At 37.1% G+C, this 26058-nt stretch overlaps 2 protein-coding genes across 2 annotated transcripts; both read right to left on the minus strand.

Moving 5' to 3' along the window:
* Nucleotides 1-1561: 1561 nt before the first annotated feature.
* LOC109068264 (transcription initiation factor TFIID subunit 10-like) lies at nt 1562-4026 on the minus strand. Its single transcript, XM_019085120.2, has 5 exons — nt 3671-4026; nt 3379-3536; nt 3222-3286; nt 2008-2122; nt 1562-1868 (listed from the first exon to the last, which is right to left on the minus strand). The coding sequence occupies exons 1-5, from the start codon at nt 3810-3812 to the stop codon at nt 1779-1781; spliced, it is 570 nt and encodes a 189-aa protein (XP_018940665.1). The 5' UTR covers nt 3813-4026; the 3' UTR covers nt 1562-1778.
* Nucleotides 4027-5058: 1032 nt separating this feature from the next.
* LOC109068245 (EF-hand domain-containing protein D2-like) lies at nt 5059-19654 on the minus strand. Its single transcript, XM_019085097.2, has 4 exons — nt 19081-19654; nt 7958-8105; nt 7679-7813; nt 5059-7476 (listed from the first exon to the last, which is right to left on the minus strand). Exons 1-4 carry the CDS (start codon nt 19362-19364, stop codon nt 7345-7347), a joined length of 699 nt encoding a protein of 232 aa, XP_018940642.1. The 5' UTR covers nt 19365-19654; the 3' UTR covers nt 5059-7344.
* Between the last annotated feature and the right edge of the window lie 6404 nt (nt 19655-26058).

A 26058-nucleotide genomic window follows, 5' to 3' on the forward strand; every position in this document is an offset into this window, starting at 1 on the left:
CGGAGGGATTATCCTGACATTTTATTTACAGGAAAATCTTTAGCAGTTTTTAAAGGTGAATTTCAGGGGGGAAAAACATACTGTATACATAAAACATACTGGTCCTAAAAAGAAATTAGATTTTTGATCTTTTTCCTAATTTAAATGGAAAGTGTTTGCATGCTTGTGACTGACAGGACAAGTACAATATGCAAAGAACTTCATTTGTACTTTTTGCATTTTAAAAATGAAATGTCAGTCATTGGCTAGTATATGAAGAAAACTTTTTCTGGAATATGGTAAGGATTAAGGATTTTTTTCTTTAATTTTTATTTGTTAATTTAACGGCTTGTATATTTGTCATATAGTACAGTTGAGATGAATATAGGACAGTGGGAATGGGATCAGTATGTGATGCAGGCCGGATTTAAACTGGCTTCCGGGTTTTTTTTTTTTTTGCACTACCCACAGGCACTGCCACCTTTTTCTTAGAAAAGGGATTTGTAGTGGACAAGATAAGTTTTCTAGGGACACTGGATGTAGACATTTACATGTGAAGCATGCACACCAGAAATACAATGCAGATACTTGACTAAAATAACACTGAAACAAACTAATGTTGCTTTAGAAAAGTTTTTCACTGAACAACGTTCCAGTTTTTTGAATCTTCTCAATGTAGCAGCTGAAGTCCTCAAATGAAATCATTTTGCTCACTATTGCAACGTTGCACCTTTTTAAAGCATATCAAAATATATCTAAAAATGTCAAAAAATGACACAAAAAAACTTCATTAAATCTTTACATTCTCTCTCATGCGGTCTGATCTGTCATTTCCATTCAGCACGTTTTTATATTTCAGTGCAAAGTACAAAAGTTTGATTGATTTGCATTTAGATACACACATTTTCACTTTCCACCTCAGCCTGTGTGTCTCGCAAACGGACATTTGGTGAAAGTGCAATTTAATAAACATGAAAGAGACATTCCCATTTTTTCTTGGGATGTGGGAAAAGGTTGTCTAGCCATTTAGATTTATGTGTTGTAGAAATAATCTGGAAAATATGCATTCATTTGATGAAATCATTTAATATTAACACTTACAAAATAATCAGTTTTTCAAATAAGAGCACAGTAATAATTGCATTTTAATTCAAATGAACACTAACTTTAATAATAATAATAATATAACTGCCCCGTCACTCTAGCTATACATCTGCATTAACTGTGCCTCTGAGCACATACAGATGAAGCGCAACTACAAATAGCACAAAGCAAAGGCTAGTATTGAAATATTATTATTAATATCATGTTGCTGTAGACAGATGGTGTGATGAGCAGACTGTGGCCAGTGCAGCTGTACTACACTGCAGAGAGGGAAACTTGAGAGCAGCTCTAGGTACTATTAATACTGCAACACATTACAGCTCAAGCCTCTTATGGCGTGAAACTAAATCCATAAAGCAGAGATGAGAGGTTCAGACAGTGTATGAACTGACGTCAGAAGTGTAAAAGCTTTACAGTGGTTAAATCTAGACTGATTTTTACAATAATTGATCCCACTAGGCTTCAGTAACAGAAGACGTGTAATTACAATGAATTTATTTATACAGGATTTTTACTGACATCAACTAAAGTCACATGGTGTGGTGTAATCAAACTTAATTGAACACGCTTGAAGAAAATACATAAAGCTGAAGGCCAGTGGGCTGATGGTTCCCACGCTGAAGGATAATGTCTTCAAAGCTCCGATGGGACAAACAGCACATCTCCAGCAGTCCATTTCAATGAAGCACTTCCCCTCAAATGAAGTAATGGGGTTTCTTTACATTTATGCCATACTCTGCCATGGCTGGTGTCAGATCTTCCATCGTCAGTGTGTACTTCTTGTCCTGGGAGGTGCGATGAGAACAGTGTGAATGAGAGATTTTTACAACACTTCTACAAATGATGGCCTGCAGATTAAACAATCATTCTATCGATTTATTGTAGAATATGTTACTGTATTTACCACAATTTGCAAACACAAACCTTGGTCTTGTTTCGGGAGCTTCCAGACGCTGTGCCCTTCATCTTGCAGTGCTGTAGTGCATCGTTTGCAATATCTGAGATGAACTTCTGAGAAGCCAATGATATAAGACGGATTCTGATAACACAGAATAAAGATGTCAAGGAAGATTCATGATGAGCATTTTTTAAACTCTGATGAGTAAATTATAAAGTTTTACCACTACATATTTCTGTGTTTTAATATTAGCCTAATGTATTAACAACAATGCAATACACTTCATGACAAATTAATGTGTTATTTAAGCCCATTCACAGGATAATACATATCAAGATTTAAAAATCATTCTACTTCTGCATAATAAAGGACAGGGCAATAATATCACTGGTATAATTTCTAAAGCGATTTAATTTTCCAGCTGATGAATGGTGAAACATTTAAAACCAATCAGACTCTGGCAGTGTCTCCAATATGCTTCAAGAAACCTACCTGCAAAGCTCCCTGAAAAACTGCACAAGTGCAAAAGCTGCTTTAAATGCAAAGGATGGTCACACCAAATGTTGATTTAATTTAGTTAACAGAAATTAACTGATAAAGAAAACCTACTAATGACATTATTATTTTAGTTTCTGTTGTCAGACAAAAATTTCACTGAATTATTACAATTAATGGCAAAATGAATGTTTGGAAATGTAAACTGATATTTCCTGACACATTACATAAGAAGATAGAAATAACTGACTTAAAAACTGCTGAAAATATTAGTGTTCTAATAATTTTGGCCACCACTGTAATAACTGTTAAATATATATTATTGTAGTATTTATTTTTAATTTAGTTTTAGTAATTTTCTAATGTGTTTTTGCCTTTTTATTTGGCTTTATTTTTATTTCCATTTTAGATTTAGTAATTTCAGTACCTCAACTGTATTTATTTCCAAAGCACCCTTTCTCATTTTTCAAGATTCTTAAACTTTAATTTTTTTAATCTAATATTTATATCTTATTTCAGCCTCTTTTTTTCAATTATTTATTTTTAAGTTTTAGTTATAATTTTGTTAAAAACAACATAGTTCAAATAAATAGTTATCGTTACAGTTATTGTTCTTGGTGTAAACAGGCCTTTAAACTATATTTTAAAAGTTACTTTTGTTAAAAAAAAATGTTCGCTTAAAGACCCTAACATGTTTTTTTAGCAGCACTACATAGCTTTCTGAGAGAACATGATTCCAACTCACATTCTTGGATCTGATGCTTCAAAACCTGCTCGGTTGAGGTAATATCCGGTGACTGCGTCTGGGATCTGAAAAACAGAGAGTTTATTAACAGTGCTACTCTGAAAGACACCAAGAACCACAGAATACATTGTAGCACTGCAATCATATGTGCACTGACTGTAGGAGTGTAATCCTCCAGCTGCATCAGGAAATCAGCCAGCGGTGTGGTTGAGATAACGGGCTTCACGTCTCCATTAGCGATGCCTGTGGGCACATACACCCCGTTTGACACGCTGGAGTCGGATGATGGGGTTGCCATTGATGCCGAGGTCGGAACTGTGAGGGGAAAAGTACGACAGACCTTACAAATACACTACTCTCCATCTTTATACAGACCAACACTTAAGTAGCTAAAGGCTAAAAGACAACAGCAACTCTGTGCGTGTTTAAACTGTCAAAAAGACACCCACCATTACCGCTGCTGAGCGCAGGGATGCTGCTGGCGTTTGTGGAGGCGCTGTTCGGGACGCAGTTGCTGCTGCTGCTGGATGTGGATGTGCTGGAGGCGGCTGCTGCTCCAGTCTGTCCCGTTTGCGGAAGATCCACGTTCATTTTGTCCTGCTTAGTTTGAATATTCCAGTAAACTGTGGGTACGAGACAAAATCTACGCAGTATAAACTAGGGAAAAGTTAAGTCGATAATCATTTATGCAGGTAAAACAGCGAGGTCTGCAATCGTTCGCTGTGAGGAGAAAAATATTTACGCTTGAGATGTGTGTCACGTGACTAACACTTCCGCGCGCAAACCACGACGAAAGTCCGGAGGCGCTGCGCCTCACATCTGAACAATAGTTCCGGGATCGATTGCGTTTCCGTGAACATTTATCCAAGCGTGTTTTGTTTTACAACATAACTAGCGCAAATCTTGCAATACATTTGTTAATGTAAGTTACATTTTGCAATTTAGATGAGAAAAACATTTCATGCGGCGACAGAATCAGATGAGGGCTTGCAAACAGCGCCATCTAGTCATGATATTTTGAGTTGGTTGGTCACGACATATTTAAAAAAAAATAATAATAATAATAATTTCATAAACAGAGTGTTTTAGTCGTGTGCAAGGTCACATTTTCTCTTTTATAACGGCCCCAGATCCTCAAACATAAGATTAACAACATATATTTTTATTACTTTAAAACGACCAGTTTATTTATATTGTATTATTTATATAATACCACTATTTGTTATATTTATATATTCTATATATTTTATTTTCTAAATTTTTAGAAACTTTTTCATTTTAGATATGAGTATGATACATAACTGTATAAATCACCAACACAAATAAAATGTTTCCAAATTAAAAGTATTTTTATTGTCACAAGAATAATTGTACATTTTAGTAAGAAAATCAAAAATAAATGTGCATATTATAGGAGCCACATATTAATATGTATAAGCTTACAAGAGTATGATACCATAACCACCAGTTTCAACTGACATAGACAGTGACAGCAAGGTACAGATATGATCAGGATGATTCAAGGCCCGCTCAACCATTGTCAAATCGCTGGAATGATGAATTAACAACAAAAACATGCCGTAAGATGAAACTGTGAAATTTAACTACACTCTCATTTTTAGTCTTCCTAGCATTACACTTGACAGAAGAAAAAAAAAAAAAGATTTAAAAATGTGTTTTTTTTGGGTGTTATCTGCCTTGGAAGGCACATTTTTCCCCATAGAAGTTAATACTGCCAAAGCGCTAATGTGATTATTCAGATGTGCAAACATTAATTATAAAGCCAAAAAAAAAAAAAAAAAAAAAATTAAATAAAATACGAGTTATTACTTTTTTAAAGTTTTAACAGTGTAGATCAGTGATGTTCAATCTAAATTCCAATTAGCAGTGCTCATTAATTCAAATCTCTGCTAGGGCTGTTGATCAGAAATATCCTGATGGATTTCAGGGAATGTTGTACTAAAATTAACTTCAATGAAATCATTTGGCACGACAACAACTGAACCGCTAAAATCTCTCAAAAGCAATGACAGAATGGTTTATGGCTTCTAACAGAATGCAACAGCTGTGTGATCGGTGTCATCAGTCGACTCCTCATTCAATAACATATAGACCACATTCACCCTTTAACAGCCAATATTTTAAATACCTTTTAGTTGAACAGTAGATAACAAAAGAAAAAGAACATGTGGATGAGTGGCAAGATTGGGAGACAAATATTTATACACCTATTATTTGAATTTCCACAGAACTAGTGAGCAAACAGGAACATTTAGCAGTGACTCAGAACACAAAAACAAAGAACAACATGAAGCATAGCAATTGCCCACAGTATTGTCTCCATTATAGAAAAGACTAAAGGGTATTTTGCCTTTACTGATTAGATTGTAATGGAAAAACCAAAGGAATATCAGATACACGGAGAACCAAAGGGAGACAAGATTGTAGGCAACAAAATTCATATTGAGAAAATAAGAACGTTTCTTTTCACAAGACCCCATTCCATACAAAACTAAAATTATTTTTTGATTTTCATTACATGAAAATATAGATTTGACTTTATACATAGCATCTCAGTTAACTTTGCCACAGTGTACTGCATGTCAAATGAACATAAAAGGTTAAATTCATTATGCTTTTGGTTGATTTCAATAGAAATGTTCCCTCATTTTTCAGATGATGTCACAGTAAACTTTGAAACCTATTCTATTTTTTTTTTTTTTAACTAAATACTTTAAGATTACATCCTATTCAGACACATGGCATTCTTTCATTTAGAAGTTGAATTACATGCACTGGCTCTACAGAAAAGCCATGCGTATTTAATTTGCAAATGATGTCTATATTCTATGCATGAAACACTTTTTCATTTTACCGTATCTCACTGAGCATGGGCTGCTGTGCAAGGCTTGCAATTCTGGTCCTAATCTGAATAATATTAAGCAACCCAGACTTAGATTTAGGGAGTTGACTCTTACGGGAAAGTTCACCCAAAATAATTAATTCACCCACATCATACCAACCTGTATGAATTTCTCTCTTCACACACCAAAGAAAAATTTCTCAGTGATATTTGTGTTTTTTAAGAGGGTTGAATGTAGTTCTGGATCCCACTGACTTTCATTATATGGACAAAAACAGTATAAACTTTTTCCAAAGTAAACCCTTGTGTCCCACAGAAGAAAGCTATTCAGGTTTGGAAAAACAAGCTGAAGAAATTAAATTGTAATGACTTACTTTTGTAAGGCAAAAGTAAGCCGTTTCAAATTTACAGCCATTTCATGTCATCATTTTGATCTTAAAGACTAATTGTAAGCCTGTGTGTGCCACATTTAACTCTGGACACCTTATAGACTAAAGGGAACCATGTAGGAAAACCAACACCACAGTGACCATGCAAGAAAATAGTGATAGACAGTCAACAAACACCATTACAATCATCACCACACATGCACATACACCCAAATCCACTTCTCCATCTCTCTCTCTCTCCGCTCAATAAAAAATATAGTTTATTTTATACTCTTAATATTTAATGTATCTGTGAACGACAGCAGAGGTCTGGTGTTTGTCCTCTCATGTTCAAATTGTCAACGATCAAAGTCGAATTAGTCACGGTACAGTGAAAAGCATTTCCTGCTTAAATTGCCACTGATATGAATACAACAGACTGGATATGGCATACTGAGAGTACTGGTTGATTTAAAAAAAAACTTTAAAATTTTAGATTTGAATCTACTGGCACATTGACGAGAACAAGACAAAATGCCATTCAAACTAAAAGGAAACTGATTGGGTGAATGGACTACAGTACATATATACACACACGTGTGACTGAAACAGAACAAATCCAATCCAGTGTATTGAGATCAGTGTCTGGCTTCACATTTAAAATCAGCCTGAGAGAGAGCGAGAGAAACAGGCAACAATAAACAGACGATTTCAACAGCAACATCCGCTCATGAGCACAAACTACACAGGTGTCCCTTTCTCAGAAAGATGAATCTGCATGGATCTCTGAGCATTTCACAGCCTTGCATAGTATCTCTGATTACGGGGGACTCTGATGGTAGACAGACGGACAAAGGTGATGAGTAAATCGAGGCTGTCGAGCTGGATGAGGCTATTTGAAGGCTGACTTCAGCTCTTTGAAAGCGGCTTGTCTTTGTTTCCTCTCCTCCGCCTGACGCTTCTTATCTTCCTGCTCCTGACGGATTTCTGCCTCAAACCGGTTTGATTCGTTAATGGCCTGCACCTGTCAGAGACAAATAAACATTTCTAGGTAATCCTAAATTGAATTTCCTTATCAGAGGCATTCAATACAAACTATCGAAGCAGGAAATTACAGTTATAGAGCTGTCATTGACTAAGAGGGGTTTACAAATATGAATAAATGAATCTGCTGGATTTATTTCACTTAGGAGTGGAAAAAAGTATTAAATGTCATGATTCTTTACTTTTGCCTCAAAGAATGATTTGGCTCCCTTCACTCCCTCAGTCGACACGTCAATCTCTGACAAACGTGCCAAGACATGAAGCCCGCTGTCCTCCGCCAGCTCTCCTGCTGCAGCTTTTCTGAAGATAAGAAGAAACTAGAGAGAAAAAGAGGAAAGAACTGAGGTGATTAATGAGGGAATATAAGTAGTTGCAGCTCTTCATTATGTACTTCATTGCTGTGAAATACAGACAAATATGGAAACAAATTGTTTCATGTTTCGACATACTTAAGCATTTACCTCTCTAAAGCTGAGTTTGCCATCAAAGTCCTCATCTACTTCTTTGATCATGTTCTTCAGGCCCAGGTGAGTCTGAGGTGCTCCGAGTTTCTCCATCATCAGCTTCAGCTCCATCAGATCGATGAAGTTATCTTTCTCTATATCATACCTGCACACACACAAGCAAACAAGTTATTAAAACAAATGTCATGTAAAACAGGACTTCTTGTGAAATAAATGTTCCACACATCTCATCACTGGTGATATTGCTGCAATGTCTCCGGTGATCAACAGAGGGCAGTGCAGATAAACAGCAGGAATACCTTATCAGGACTACTGGAACATCTTTTACATATCTTACCCACTGTTCATATTTTCTCAGCTTATTTCAATTTAAAAGATAACTTAAATACATAAAAGGTTAAAAAAAGCAATTCTTGTAAAAGTGTTTTCACAGACCAGTGAGAACTCTCAACACATTGTTAGTCATCAAATCCTTAAAAAAGACATTAATCTGGGAAGACACTACATATAATTTTATTTGAATAAAAACTCCTGTGAAAGGCAGATGTACAGCCAGAAATGTGTCATTTTAATGTTGTACATCTTTATTATTATGAACATGGTTAATAAAACAACTTAAAAAATCATAAAAAAACTTTATAATAACCAATCAACAACAACAAAACAAACCATCTTTTCATCATTTTACAACAAAAAAAGTAATCCATCTCTTCTGATTTATGAACATTATGCTCTGAAACATACAGGAGTCCATTAAAGCATCAATATCATCAGAGCTGAAGTGTTCATTAAGAGCCACCCATTTATTTACCCGCTGCTGAGATCATCTTAATGTTCATCTCTCCTGCATTTTTAATAAACAGCTTATGAGCTGCTGGCAATTTATTGAGTTAATAGCAATCCAAGACACTTGTGTGTACATTCGAGAGCATTAAAATTTGCGAACTTTAAACATAAAATCTACAGACTAAACATAAGCCTGATGTTACATAAACGTTAAAGCATTTCCGTCATTTCTCTTATACACAGGAAAGAAAGGAGGACACTGATCTGACATCTCTCTCTCTCTCACACACACACACACACACTTCCTGTGGTTCAGCAGACGCAATCACTAATGGTTTGGAACACGTGACATTTACACAGGCCATACCGATTATATCTGCCTCCTCTTCTTTTGCATCAATAATGATGTGTTAAACTGATCCACAGGTGCATATTTTCTGGTGCAAAGGCCAGAGAACTGTGTGGGTGAGTTACTGTGCAGCAATGGGTCGAGGACAAGGAAATAGTCACATCCCTTTTCTCTCAATTATTATGTATTAGACCACTTCCTCTACACGTCCACATATACACACACAAGCAAACAACACACATATTGCCCAAAGATGGGGTTTTACGTTGCCATGGTAACAGGGTCTTTTAATTAAAAGCAGAGGCCAATGTAATTTGAATGAGACTCTTATCAACTAGTTGAAAAATCGTCTTTCTTCCTTGGACTAAAAGAAACAAGATATTAAAGTAAGAGTTTAAAATAAAATCTTAAATTAAACCATTGAAATAAGAGACATTTAAAGTAAAATAAAAGATTAAAATACTTAAATTTCAATTCATTTTAAGACTAAATATAAATATTCTGCCGATGAGTTTTTATCTCCCTCGTTAACTCCTTCTAAGCAATCCCATCATGCTCCCTGCTCATGAATATGGAGTGTGTCTCCATCTGCCTCAGAGACATGGCTACTGTATTCCTGTCTACCGACACAAGACACCCTGCTGATGCCAGGTCTCTCACACACACATAAAACTGCATCTCTTCTCATTAACCCTGTATCACTGACATCTTCTCATCACTAATTCAAAGACCAAAAGAGTGTGTTCATGTTCAGGGGCAAAAAATCTCTCAAATGAACTCTTCCTGCTGTGGCATCTGACATATCAGGCTAACCTTGATCACAGTGCTCTGAAAAATGCTGTTTGATGAAGGATTGCAGTTGTGGGGCATCTGAGGGTCATGTTTCTCAGTGGATGCTGCTATGGTTGAAGATTACAGTACAGCAGAAGTTAATCAAACTAATGTGATTTCACGGCAAGCGAGATTGAGCTGGTGGTTTATTTTTGAAAGGTAAAATCAGATCGCTTGAGAAACCGAGCAACCAGTGTCCATAGTGGGTTCAAATCAATAATTTACGTCTGCATACGGCTAGTCTGTTTAACAAAAGAAAAGGTCAAGCATGCTCAGTGCAATTAAAGGTCAGCTGTAATTTAAATCCACCATGTTTAATTATGCAGTCAACTCCTGAAAGAGTCCTCATGCTTCAGAATGACCAAGATTTGTGAAAGATTTCCGCCATGCTTTGACTTTAACAGTTCTTTGCATTTTATGGTCATGAGTCAAGCTGAATCACTTGGGGTCATTTCCTCTCAATCATGCTCAACAGAAGTTTTTAGCCTGAACATGGTGAATTATGACTTATGGTCTCCTGGGTTATCAACAAATTTTATTTTACATAGAAATGTAAATGGGATCTGCAGAAAAAAATTAAATGTTACATTAACAAAACCTCATCAACCAATAACAATTTTCCAGTGGCCTTGGTTTTCCGAAGATACACTATCATCATTCAAAAATGTTGCGGTCAGTAGGATTTTTTAGGAGAAATTAAGATTCGGCAAGGATGCATTTATTTAATCAAAGAGTAAAATCAAGACCAGGTGGTTAAAGTATTTTCAGTTTCTAACTGACTCCATTTACTCTTAATTGCCTGTGGTGTTTAAGATAATTCACAGATTATGAAAACCTCCCAAGTGCTAAAAACCCAACAAGACAGAATGTAGTAACACTTCAGCTGGTTGCAACAATTTGGAAAGCTTCAGCTGTATTCTTACCAAACACAGCTGACAAAATAATGTTTTACCATCTATATGGAAACGCAAAACAGTTGCTGCCCAAAAAGTTGAAATAAAGAAATTTTCCCATTTTCTGTCACCATGTGCACTTGAGGAAGATCACACTTTTGCCCAAATAAGTCTTTAAGCTGAACACTTCACACTACAGATGATTGAGGAAGCAAATGCAATCAGCACTTCCTTATAACAACTAAGAGAGGTTCAAAGCCATGAGCTGATACAGACTTCCTTCTGCCTTAGCAAAAAGGTTTTGACTCATCTGATTGGCTTTGCTGATAGCTGCATTTGAATTGAGTGCATTCACTTGCTGTTGTTGGAATGAAATCAAGTTTGATGACTAATTATAAAGAAAGTCAAAAGAAGGAACAAGAAAGCAAATGTGTAGCTTTATTTGTGCTTTGTGCATTTAAAAAGTCCTCTTGTTATCCAGTTATCTACTTTCAAGAACTCTTGGAAAACTTTACCATGCAAGTCTGAACTTGAATGAAAGTTCAGGAATGTTTCTTTTTCTTGCTCTTTAAAGGCGTTTAGACATGCAACATTTTTTTCTGTGCAGTCTCAGGGGACTTCAGCTAATGAGCTTTCAGCTGCAGTGCTGACTACTGATGATGGACACAGATGTGCTGAATCTATCCTGCTTACTTGTAGGACACGACACATTGTAGGAAAACACGACTCCTAAAGCGAGTGAGAGAGAATGGGGAACAGGAAATACTCAAATAGCCTTGTGAGAGCCTCAATCTGCTACTTCGGCACTGACCTCGAGAAAGAGCTATAGCTGCACTTCTAAATTCCTCTTGAAATTCATTTACAAATGATTTGTTTAAAACGAACACTTCAGCTGAGCCACAGCTGTTCACTCAAATTACTATGAATAGGAGAGAGTGCAATGCACAATATGGTAGAATAAGTCCCGCCTTCTAAATAAAAAAAAAATAATCATCAATTGGTCATGTCACTACAGCTGCCATTAGAAGCTCTGGTTCCCTCTGCTTAATACTATTTGAGCATAGGAAACAACACTTATGGGACAGTCCATGTAAGATTTTGTTGCCGTTTTGAAATATATTATTTAAATGCAATCTCTGGCAAGCAGTTTTTGAGATTTCAGTGTTGGAAAGTTCATGCTGTGGTCTTGCATGTCTGAAACAGCTGCCCAGAGGCATTGCAAATATGGCCGCTGAGTGAACAGACTTTCCTTGAAAGGGACTTTTTCAAAGGGACAGTGATTGTTCTCTAAGCCCCGCCCCCTTTGGTTAACTCAACTCAACACTTCATAGAACATTCCACAGGAGTCAACTTGAGACTTCCACACACAGAATGATTTTTTAGTATAGTGTTAAAAATTGGATTGATATTGTGGACATTGTGTGTCACAATGTAAGGCATGTAACAGGATTTGAGATTAAGCAATTGCCTGAATTTACTGAAATGCTGCCTTATGCCAGCCTAAATACACATGCCTGTCTGAACAGTCACCCTTTAATGCATGCCTATAGCTGCTGTTGATTTAATTATGAAAATGCATGATTAAATTTGAGTGGAATGATGCCTTGGAGCTAAAGAGAGACAGCAGTATTGCTCGATGTGGTCTGAAGGACAGTAGTTACATAGTAACAGTAGTCAGCATAGCATTTTCTCAAGGTTTTTTCTTTTGTCCAAGATGTGCTGATAAGCAAGAAAGTTCATACTTTACTCCGACGCATGAGGAGTGAACAACCAACTCTTTTTCCTCCTCCCTCCCTTTCCTATCTCTTCCTGCCAATCTACTTAATCCCAGGTTGCCAAGCAACAGCTGACAGAAGAAGTCATGGGAAAACCCTCATAAACACGTGATCAGTTCCAAGCACATTCTTCACAACGGCCCGGCGGAACAGGCGGGATCAATCAGGACCAAACGCACCAAAACTCTGCTCGAGCATTTCACATTCACTAGACATCTGTGCAGCGTGTGTGATGACATCATTTACGCTCGATTTGATTTCTTGAGATGGGATAGGATGAGAGAATGGTCCAGAGAGAGACACAAAAAAAGCAAGCGTAAACATAAGAATGAGAATGAAGGTCAATTACATTCACAGATCATTGGAGAATTTCCCCGTACTATCAGGAACAGATCTTGATAAGCAAATCTGAAAGTAACAGCCTACACAAAACAACAAATCATTTCTAAAAGACTGTAACCTATAAAAGGGAAGCAACAAACAGTTTTCTGTAAAGTGATCAGGTAGTTCATGTTCCTGTGTGAGGCAAAGGACAGAAACCATGCCAAGTATTTCCTGTTTTTCATTATTTATAAAAACTGAGTTAAATGTGTTACTAAAAAAAAAAAAAACCCACAAAGATCATTGTCAGAGAATGATGGCTTTCAAAGGCAGAACCTGACAGCTTCTGTTCATATTTCTTCAGAACATGACCTTCCCATCCACGTAAATCAGTTTTCCTCATGAATTACCTGAGATCAATAGAATTTAAGGCTCTTCCCACACTTGTAATTCTTGAACTAATGGTCAGTTTGAAACTCCTACAGTCAAGAATACTGACAGCAAACATTTTTCAGATCATTTTCAGCTTCTTCACTTGAACCCGAGCCTGTAAAATGCAGTTTTAAGATGATCCCTGCTCCTCAATCCAGATATTCAATCCAGCTCGCATGAATGCTAAATGCATGAAGGTTTACATAACTGTTAAGATGGATCCATCATTATCCACCCACTCTAGAGGTGACTATTAACAAAAAGATGAAGCAATCTCAAAGAGATGAGTCACTGCAATGCACTACTGGCTAACATTTCTTACTAAAAGTCAATCCACGGAATATGGTAAACCAGCCTAACAAGGTTTTGTATGCTTTTGTATGCTTTTCATATAAATTTACAGTTACAGTTCGTAGATACAGATTACTTGGCTGCTTTTACCAAAAACTGCACATTTAATGCATTTTGGTGATAAAGTGAGATGTTTTGTCTTAATTTTTGAGTCCAACACTACACTGAATTATAATACATTAGGCCCGATGTGGCAGGTCCAGCAATTTTATTACTATTAATATATTAAAATCTAATTCTAATATAAATTTAAATATTAAAATGACAGAAAATTTATTTAACAATTTCCCTCAATTCCAACAATTTCCTGAAACTAAAAGCACAACGTTTCTGTGACTGTACAGTTTATGCACGACTGTATGCAGTACATATAATGTGGCAATGAACTACATTCTCTGCCACTAGCTGATGATCGCAGGCAGCACTAACCTCGATCTGCTGGGATTATAGACCAGGTGACTAACCATTAGTCCTTAAGCAGAATCCTTCACGGATCAGCCAATGGCCACACAATCCCAGAGGTTATTTATAGTGAGCGGAGAGTGTGAAGCATGAACATAAAATGTCACAAACAGAAAAGAACAGGGAGTAATGGCCTGGTGAGAAGAAAACTAAAAGAGGAGAACTTCAGGAAGGAGTGCTGAGGTTACATATGGCCTTTTCTGGAATCACAACCATCTAATACACTTCCTACTGCATAAATGAGTCATTGAGCTTGTGATGACTGTGTGTGAATGCCAAATAAGGGTGTGCGTCTAAATAAACCTCACACCTACACAACCAATGGCAGCTTCTGAAGAAAAGACGCCCCTTGCGCTTTAGGCATCAGTCTTTTATACTCCATATCGCTATTAAATTTCTTTTTTAAAAGAAAACAAAGCTACATGAAATTGGTAAACAATTAGGGAACCTAATTAAAAGTTTCAGAAAACCCAATTCAAGACTTTCATGCATGATTTGAGTGATTACTTCCTATCCGTCTGAAATATACAAAGTGAGCAAGTGTAGTATCTCATTTGCTGAGACAGCGTGTATTGATTGGCTTTCTTTTTTCTCTTAACTTCATCTTATACTCTTAGGTCACTGTGTCAGTTAAATTTGGCAGAATGCAGAAGCTTTTGTGGATAAAATCCTTGGCTGTATTTACTTTCAATGCATCTACATCATATTAGAAGCACAACATCCTGTGAACCAAACTGAGCTGCGCTAAGGGGCTCTTTAAACACGCAGGATATTCAGAAATGAGGAAATGGGTGATTTAGAGAATAATCACATCATTCTGCTTTCTGCTTGGAGAAAGGCATAACCATTTAAGGACTTGGCAAATATATACGCTGGAGAGAGAAATAAATATATACGCTAGAGAGGGAAATGCTCATTACATTCAGCTATAATACATTATATATTACCACAATGAATTTATGATGGCCACCAATGAGAAACAAGCAATATTTTGCCTACTGACAACTCACAGTGGCCTGCAGGCTTACGTTCAAACATTCCTTAATGTGTCTGATGTTATCTTTTCTGAGAAATATGTCCCTGAGAAAAATGCACAAGGAAGGGAGCAGAGTTTCTTCTGCTTCCCTCATTACTAAAGGTGACTCTGCAGGAACGCTCCTCACAGGACTAAATCCGCTTGATCATATGTAGGCACAGCATGGGACCTGCACACATAATCACTCAGCCAATTAGGTCATGCTGCCATTCACATTACTAGAGATGAGCAGGGGGGATAAGAGGGGCTGAAGTTCATCTGCTGGAAGAATCTTAAGGGTAGGGACACACCAAACTGTCACCAAAGAATGCCTCGCATCATCTGCATCGGCGCAGAAACTGTTGTACTATCACACCGGACAGACTACAGCTGACTGCCAACTAGCGTGAGCGTTCTGCACTTGTGTGAGAGAACATAACTCTCCCAAAAGAGCTAGAACTGTGGATATTCAAAGCAAGCAGCGTTTACTCACACTACTACACCAGCTGCACTCATTATTGACAGATTCGTGTTGACGATTTTTTCTATCATGTCTACTAATCTGCTAAGTTGCAAATGGCACTGGCATTGTCAGCCCTTGATCGTCTTCTTGTGGATAAATGAAAAGAAATGAATGAAAACTAAGCTGAATAGCCAGTCAGAGTTCTGTTTCTCTCTGACGAGCTCCACCACTGATTCGACATGCAGCTGTCCACACAATGCCATACAGAAGGAGGAAGGATTGCGGTTTACCATTAAATTTTAGGTATGCACCAATATTAAAATTCTTGCTGATAAGATAATTATTTTCAATTTATGGATGCGAGTTTGATTTCTGTATCTGATGTAAACAAAAAAGTTTTCTTGGTGAGGTGCATATACACAGCATGTTTTAAATAGATAAAAGTTAATCAAAACAGAATTTTAAAAGTTTGACAGTTTTCAGTCTGAAATAGTTTGAAGTTTAAAGTAGTTTTAAAGCTTAAATCTTTTGAAGGCAATACTTCCTGTCAGCCAGACAGACAGACAGACAGACAGATAGACAGATAGACAGATAGACAGATTGATTGATAGATTTCAAATGATTTTCAATGGTCGCTTTGTTGCGTCCGGTGTAAATCTATGGAATTTGTATGATTTTTTATCTTTGTTTTTATGAAAACCGTAAGTCTGCTCAGTCTGAAAAGATATAGCAACTAACTTCAGATCAGTCTGAAGAGCTGGGCTGAGTTTGGAGTTTGTAGAGTTAAAGCTGTAAGAGGAGTTAGAGTCAACGTTTTTAGAAACAAGAATAATAATCAGTTTAAATAGCATTTCAGTAAGTTGGCTTTCTCAAGCTAACTTAAAGACTTGTTCTGACACGAATGAATTCCTCTTATGAATAATCCTCAATGATAAAACTCCATCTGCTCAAAATCAAACTACTTTACCTGATAAAAATAGAAAATATTCAAATCACTACTTATAACAACCATACCATGAAAGATAATTGACTCACACAAAGTTATAACCGTTTTGTGTTAATCTTCCCTACAAAATCACCCAAAAATGCTGAGTTTGAATGCTGGACCTGTATCTAAAGTTTTGAATCCCCCTGAACAGTGGCCTGAGGGTAAGGCAAAGCATGCATTCCTCTTATCAGCTGGACTCTAGCCAGACTGTGGCCGTTACGCAGTGTTCTTTCTCTCTCTCCCCGTGTTTTTCTGCCTCCCTCTGCACAAAAGCATTTAAGACTGCAACATTTGCTGCAACTGAAGCTTTTGAGTGTTTACTGAATTTGCCTACATGAAGCAAAACTATATCAGCTTTAGTTTGGAAGGTCATAGTTATGAGACGATCAATCAATGAGTTCATACAGGCACATAAAACGTTCCTAACCAGCCTCCTCACCGCCCTTGTCTCATCTTTGTTTCCTTATCTACATTCAGGGCTTCAGGCAAAGGCACAAACAGCCATTATAGAGCTGAAAAGTAATAAATCAATTGCAGTGCACAATTCTCTATTGCTGAAAACCTGTATGAAGGTAAACAACACGGAGGAGCAACTGAAAGGCATGTTGACTTACAAACCCCTTATCTCATAAATTCTTAATTGGGAATAGACCATGAAAAACTCTAGCTAATGTTTAACTTGTGAAGTAACCACAGAGTCTTTGTTTTCTCCATGACAAAGGGAGTTATGCACACTTCACTCACTCCTAAACCTGAAACCACCTCACGTGTCTCATTCAGCCCATATAATGCCATGCGCAACACCATCAAAGAGACTGAATGAAACGAGTGCTATATCTCACCCTGGGCGAGGTCTTGTGACTCCAGACACCTCGAATGAACTGCACAAGGAACTAATTTACGGGCATAATAGAAAAGGTCATACTCTGAAACAATAGTCTACACACAATCATTTAAAAGAAGAAAAAAATTCAAGCAAGCCATTATCTACTTCTGTAACACCCATATAATGAAAGTCAGCGGGGTCCAATGTTTGTTTTGGACAATGTTGACTGTCATTGTATGGACAGAGAAATATATTTCTTATAGCATTTTTATAGTATCTTCCTTTGTGTTCCACAGAAGAAATTAAATCATTAAAGCTACATAGAAATGAAAAAATAAAAATTACAAAAGTGTGTAATAAAATTACAGAAAAATACACTAAAATAAAAAAAACAAATAAATAAAAAAAGCTAATTTAAAATATTATTAGCTATAACAGCATAGGTATATGGTTAATTAAATATAATTGGGCCATTTTTCCCATTTATCGCAATGGGAAAAGATTTAACTGAATTCACCCTAAATAATACTAAAATAACAAGAATCTGTGAAAAATATAACATTCTGATAAATGAAATTTATTTGTGACGTTACAAAAAATGCACAGGCCAACTCATCTAGATGCAAAGGGCTTCTCAGACAGATCTGGGTGGCCTGTTTTGGCTAATTCACAACAATGGCTTTGTTTGATAGCAGAAATGGGGAGATGAAACCATCACTTCCTCAGAGCGCTAGTTTCTCAACCAGTCCCCTTTCCCACATGGTTCAGGCCTGTGTGAAACCAACCCTGCAGTCATTGCTGACCGCTCCACCACAGAGAGCACAAGGGGACACATTCCTGCAGCGACTCTCACGAAGATTCGGCTCCCCTTACCTCCCATTCCCAGAGAAGTTTTTTGTTTCTGTCAGTGAAATCAGCCTAAAATGAAGGCCCTGCCAACCCTGTACGCAGCACAGCATTTACAAAAGCTCTGAGTGCTGTTCTGGATGCCGAACGTGGGGAAAATGCGAAAACTGCCTTTCATTCATCAAATGTAAAGGAAGAGGGCAGTCTCACTAAGAATCTGGCAAAGGTGGCCACAGAATTGTGTCATACTGGGCAGTCTAGACTTCTCGGCATGCCTCTCGATTAGAGACACAATGAAACTTGAACATGACCAAAGGGACTTTCTCAACCCATGCTTCTACATACATCTGTGTGCGAATGCATGTGGAATAAACGATACAGTGTTGGGTGGGGCTGAGCATATGGCCCTTTCTTAGATGTGTGAAAGAGTTTCAGCCAAAACATGAAGCACAGTGAAGAAAATAGAGAGTGACTGATGTAGATTATAAACTAGACAATTTGTTCCTATTTAAACATTCAGTTCAGAGAATCAACTTGTACAGTAATATTGTTAAACTAAACAATAACTTTCATCAGCATGTTTCTTTCAGGGCATGTAGGGACAATAGATAGATAGATAGATAGATAGATAGATAGATAGATAGATAGATAAATCAGAAGATTATGTTAAGATTATGAAGATTATGTTAGGGGGCATGCTGGTTGTCTTTGGGGGTTAAGATGACATGCACATGTCTCACATCTGCTGCAGTAGAGGATGACAGCTGGTATTAAGCACTTACTGTTTGAACATCTTCTCCATGTCTTTGATCTGCTTCCTCGAGAACTCCTTGAACTCGGTGTAGGGGTTGAACACCTTCATGCTGGGCTGCTGGTGTTCACCGACGCCCTCGTTCAGCTCGCCGCGCCGCTGCAGCTTGGCTCCCAGCTCTGAGTCCGCGCTGGACGTGGCTGTTTTCTCGTGCGCTCCGTTCTCGTGAGCCTCGTCCAGGGCCACCGGGTCGTGCTCGCCCTCCTCGATCTGCAGCCTGCGGTTCAACTTCGATGACAGCTCGTCCGTTGCCATTTCGCCTTATTCTGAAATCTGACTACTATCTACGGGGAAAATACAGTGGAGAAATACGCAGAATGCTGCAAAGAGCGCGGTCCATATAAAGGGTCAGCGCGTTAAATCCAGATTCTGTTTAGTATTTGGTCAAATACGTTTTCAAATGCAAATCATCCGACTTCTAGCGGTGTGAAGGATACGTGGCTGTAAACCCAGTGATTCAAACGGACAGCGCTCGTGCGTGCGTGTGACGACGCCTCCGTGATCGGTGAAGGTGAAATAAGCTCGCTCGTGCGCGTGCAGTGAGATGGACACAAAACCGCTTCACTACGCCACGCCTTTTAAAGAGACGCGCCGGACACAAAAGATCAGTTATGATACAAAGCCTAGCTGTGATACCTTTTGCTATTACACAACAATAATCTCACCGCGGAAGTGTATTGTTTCAAATTTTTTTTAATATATAGCTATTTGGGAAATTAGGTTATTTATTGTGAACTTATTTGTCGACCAGTTCCAAAGATTAGGTTATCAAATAATCATTTTTCAAATAAAACATCATTTTTATAGGCAATTCGGCATGCTTGCGTATTTATGTAATAATAAGTAAACTGACCTCGGTTATGATATCTTGATATCTCTAATGAAATAGGCTATCTAGAAATTATCTTGAAATCTACCTCTTGTTCTTGGTAGACACACGGAAGCTATGCCTGCATAAACCTCAGGAGATTTCCACTGAATTTCCACAAAACACTTGCCATTCATTAAGTCGTAGTCATTCATTTCCTCTTGCATATTTCATTTATATATATATATATATATATAATATATATATATATATATATATATATATATATATATATATATATATATATATATATATATTAAATGATTCATATTTCTGCTAATCTGACTGTTTTCAATAGATGTACTAGCCTGAGCTGTATAGCACATTTTACTATAAAATTATTTCCACATAATTCCTCAGACCTTTCTTTAAAATAAGTGCTGAAAAACACCTAGCAGATTCTGTTTGTGTGATGTGAGAAACACATTCAGGTATTAAAGATAAACATAATATTTTTTTTTTTTTCACAAAAGCGTGAAATTGTGTTCATGTGGTTATACAGGCCTGTGTACTGCCAGTTAGTATGTGAAATATCAGCATAAGATCTGAAGCCATCAGCTGAGTGACTAAAGGCTGATTCATGAAACAGGAAGCCACACACACACACACACACACACACACACACACATGGACTTACACACTTTGTCTCTATCTGAGACATCCCCTCTAGTTAGAGGAGGGGCTGCACTCACTACCTGCGTTCTCTCCTTATATGGAGAAAGAAAGAAATGTAGGATTTTACCGCTGAGAGATCGGAGTGTTTAGTTCATCACACCTCTCTGAGGAGCTAATGTGATCTGGCATGCTGCAATACCAGCACACACTGAAAATATTTCCTTTGTGTTGTGTGCATGGTGAAAAAAACAGTCTGCATTAAAAGGGCCAGGCTACCCATGGTTCCAGATGGCTGGTTTATAAACACACTTTTTTTCCCAAAGAAGATTCAGATACAATTATGAGAGCCATAATTCACTAGGGACCCCTCTTACTACTCTCTGTGATGGCCTTTTGCCTGGAGGAAATGTGAACTTTAATCATTCTTGCTTTCTGTACTTTTGTGGGATATATCTGGGTCAGACAAAATAAGCAAGCTGAAGAGAGTAACACAAAAACACACAAAGGAATCTCCCCATGTCTCTTTTCATCATTCATCTCGTTTCGTCACCCTGTTGTGTTTTAAGCATCTAATTTTCTTTCCTTCTCAGACCAATGTGTATAAAAAAATAAACATTTTATGAAAGAAGATATACAAAAAAAAATAAGATTAATAGAAGCTTGAAGTCACTTGTCAGTGATGCAAATCCCAAATCCTTTTGTGCCTAAAAATCAAAAAAGGTCATGGTAATTTCTGAGACTCTCATTAGAAAGTCATGTCATTTTTTTACTATGACCTAGAAAAACAAGATTTCACAGTATATCTATAAGCTACTGAGGAGTGTGTGTTGATGTGTGTGTTAGACAGATTGTACAGCCCTCAGCTATGTAGAGCTAGCAGTAAATGAGCATCATGCTAGTCTATGCGAGCCGTTTGAATCTGGTCCTTGGATAGATGCCCAATCTCATAACAGACCATTTTCTTTGTGTGAGAATAGAAACAGGAAACCATGCAGAGAAAGAAAGGGTTACTTTGAATAAAAAGGGAAATATATGCAATTATCCAACACAAAAATGTATTGTTATAAAGTATATTATAATATTACATTTAAGCACAGATTATGTCAAATCTTTTAGTCAAAATATCTATATTTTAAATGTAACATATATGTTCTAAATTTTTAAATGTATTGCCTGAATCATACACAAACGAAACTTTTCAAGCATTACAAAATGTGTCAGACTCCAATTCATGGCAACATTAAAAATTTGCATTCTCAGCGTTTCCACAAGGGGTGCTATAGCTGTCTCATCAGTGTTTATTAGGTCAACATTAATCAGTTTCGACAGGAAATTAGGTTAATATTATGATGGTGCATGAATTTTTAAAAACAAAATAATAATGTGCATGGGTGATTTATAATAAACACTGCAATATAAAAAAAAGACAAGAATTGTCAGTTTTGATTTGACCGCTTTGATTGTGACATTTTGCTATATAAGGACATAAATTAACATTTTTATGAAATATAATAACATTAATACTGACTAAATCAGCAAATTAAGTGAAATGTTTTGTTGTCTTTTTGTTGTACCCAAATCTGATTCAGTGTGCGCTTATGGTGATGTGGTCAGAGTGAAGCCGTGTTTGTGTCTGTGAGCTTCATTGAGATGGGTGCTCTCCAGTGTTAGAGACAGACTGTCCAACTCAAGCCAATTTTACAGTTCTGTTGCTCTTTCTATTCAATCTCATTCTTCAACACTCTTAAAAATAAAAGTGCGATGCCATAGAAGAACCATTTTTGGTTCCACAAAGACCCATTCAGTCAATGGTTCTTTAAAGAACCATCTCTTTCTTACCTTTTTATAATCTGAAGAGCCTTCTTTCTCCACAAAAAGCCTTTAGTGAAATAGAAATGTTCTTTAGATGTTAAAGGTTCTTTATGGAACCATTTAGACAAAAAGGTTCTTCTATGGCATTGTGAAGGCCCCTTATTTTTAAGAGTAAATGCCTTCAGCTCATGCTCTTTCCTTCATTGTCTCCTGCCAGGTCTTTGTTTGCCCCACTGAGGCCATTATAAGCACACACAGACATACCCACTCAGAAGGCAATAGGAAATTCAGATTTAGAGTCTATAATAAACAACTTCAAGGGAACATGAATAGAGGTTTAGGCACCATTTACAGCAGTGGGTTAATGAGTTTTAAAATACATTAGGCTAAAAAACGAATAAGCTGGTGCAGCTGGGGTTGTAAAATCTATTAATGACACAGTGTGATGTTTGGCTATAAAACTTCTGGCAGTCAAGTCTGTGGTGGATGGCTTTAGTGCAGGCCTGGAGTCAAACGCATACATGCACATACACACAAAGAGGATAATGGCAGTACTAGTCCCAAAGGAGAATACACTGACAGATCTGTGAGTACAGTACAACGAGGATCAGCTGTTTTATGAATTATTAATGAACACAAGCCCAGTGAGACTACTGATTCAAGCTGCTGCCAGTAAAATGAGAAAATGAGCCGCTTTCTGATGAAACTCACTTTACTCTTTCAGAAACAGGACTGGACAGATCTGGTTTGACAGCTGTCTGTGTGAGTTTCAAAACACCAGTACAACACCAGAATGTAACTACAGTTATAGGAAAAGCAATAAAGTTTATTACTATATTGTCAAAAGTTTATTAAAAAATTCAATTTATTACATGGCTCTATTGAAAAAAATCGTTTCTGATTGGTCAGTCATGTCAACCATTAGACCACTGTATATTAGTATGCTTAAATATGTATCACACACACCGCGGATTCGCGTTCTGTTGTTGTCTGATACAAACACAACTGTGGTACCATCTTGCGCATTATTTATCGACTGTAATAATTAAAATGGTAGCACAGGTCTTAGCCTAAGTGTAGCAAATGTTGCTGGTCTTGTTGATGATTGTTTTGCACTGTTTGCACATGGACTTTTTTAGTGAAAGCTTTAAGGTAGACCTAATATACCGGTAAAAATAGAAATATTAATAATACTTATAATAACTTCAACATATTAATAAATCCTCCTGGACTATATATTATCTCTTACTCCAGGGTTTCCCAAATTGGGGTTTGTGATCATAGAAATTTTCAAATTTGAATTAATTATTTACAAATAAAAACATAAATCTAAATAAAACACACTTAGATATTTTATTTGATTTCCTGCATGTCATATGACCATTAACTGAAATCCGAAAAATGAGAACTGTGAACATGCAAATGTGTCATGAATTATTGAAACATTAACCCAAAATATTAGGAGGTACTGCTATGTCCAGAGGGTTAGCTGAGGTTTGAGAATGCCTTACTCTGCATGTGTGTTCCCTGCAGATCAAACCGGTGACCTTACCAGCTGAGCTACAGGAATGGCAAGTTCAGTTCATTTGTTTGTTAGAACAATACACTGAATTATAAGAACACTTGAATGACCTGAATTACAAGAAATAACAACCGTCTTTCACATCTGAAACCAAAACCTCATCAAAACTGAATGACATTGCACTGGCTTTGAGACACGTCAAAGACAGATGCTTGGTTGACCAAGACTGCATCTGTTCAGTGTGAGGTAAGGCAGTTAGAAAGAGAGGGCAGTCAAGAAACATCTGCTCAGCCAAATTCAAGGGAAGGTGAGATCACTGTATATCTGGATGTAGTTCTGAGTTTCTTTGGATCTGGCTCAAATAGCTTTATGTTGTCCCACCCAGGAGTCACGAAAGAAATGTCAACCATGAATTCACTGTAAGGTAAAGGCTATGAGAGAATCTTAACCTTGGACAGAAATGCACTGACACATAATTAGGCAGAACTGATTAGGTCTCATGATGTGCCTTGATAAACATTTAGTTTATCCAAGTTAATTTATTGGCATGCTATTAGACTCTGTCATGTTGTAAATCATTTTGAAATGGATTATGTATTGATCCTTCCGAGTCAGTTCTTACTAAGCTAATTTACAGAAAGACATAAACTCAGATGAATGAACACACAGAAAGACAGCAACAACTGCAATGTAAACAAGTTAAACAGGGCAACGCCTAAGCATAATTTTATTCATGCACCCAGTATTTTTCTCCATTAAACTGATTACACCTAAATAACTGATTAGTATTTTTTGTTATATATATTCACATGAGACTTATTAGTGGTGTATTAAAGCTGGACTCACTTTCATTCTCCCCACTGAACCCTACAGATAAAATGTAGTTGAATTTTGAACAGTTTCCAGAACTCGTCAACACAAAAGAAATGCCCTGAAAACCCTCTCTATTGGTTTTAAAAGCCTTTATTTTAGATATCGACTTTTGAATTGCATCTCTCTCAGTCAAGGCCTGAGGAGGGAGCTAATTGAACAATAGAGTTAACAGATGCCAGTGAAGGGAATAGTTTAGCCTGGGTAAATGAATAGTTTTTTTCTTCATAACATATCTCCTAGTCAAACATCTAACTGTAGTTTAGGTCAGAATTTGGATTGTTTTTCTGTCAGTTTTCACGAACAGATCTGTTAGAGGTTTGATTTAAAAGTAAAACCTGTCCTGTCTTTTTCTGTATGCTTTGTTTGAATACGGGGTGCCTCAATGCTATTTCACTGAATTTCCTGATCTCTTGTTCTGCCTCTCTCTGTTTTTGAGAGTGTAGTGACCCATATAGGTAGACCTTGCTCATTACACCATACTTGCAAGCTACAGGGTGCATCCAATCAACCTCACCAACCACTGCCATTTTAGTGCCAATTACATTCAGATTAAAGGGTTACTCCACCCAAAACTGAAAATTTTGTCATTAATCACTTATTCCCATGTCGTTCCAAACCCGTAAAAGCTTCGTTAATCTTCGGAACACAATGTAAGATATTTTGGATGAAAACCGGGAGGCTTGTGACTGTCCCATAGACTGCCAAATAAGTAACAGTGTCAATGTCCAGGAAATTATGAAAAGCATCGTCAGTGATTCAACCATAACGTTATGAAGTGACGAGAATACTTTTTGTACATGAAGAAAACAAAAATAACGACTTTATTCAACAATTCCTCTCCTCTGTGTCTCCACAAATCAAATTATCACCAGTACGCAGGCGGTGTACGCTCATCTGAAGGCGTACCCTCTTCTGTGTCAGCCGCGCTATAAAAAAGTCGTTATTTTTGTTTTCTTCATGTACAAAAAGTATTCTCGTCACTTCATAATGTTACGGTTGAATCACTGATGGCCTGTTAGTCTGTGTTACTATTACACAGACATTGATAATACTGGCTATTTGTAATTTTATCAATGCTTTGGTAATGTAAACCCACCCAATCTTTTCAGTTGTAATACTCCTGTTAAACCAGCAGATGACAATCTTTGTTCATTAAGTGAACTGACCTTGCTTATCTCATTGCAAACCATGCATGAAACTGAAACACAGTTGGTGAGGTTGAACTTAAATTGTTTTTCGAAATCAGAATCTCACTGGTC

Source organism: Cyprinus carpio, chromosome B8, assembly GCF_018340385.1.
Source record: "Cyprinus carpio isolate SPL01 chromosome B8, ASM1834038v1, whole genome shotgun sequence".
Lineage (NCBI taxonomy): Eukaryota > Metazoa > Chordata > Actinopteri > Cypriniformes > Cyprinidae > Cyprinus > Cyprinus carpio.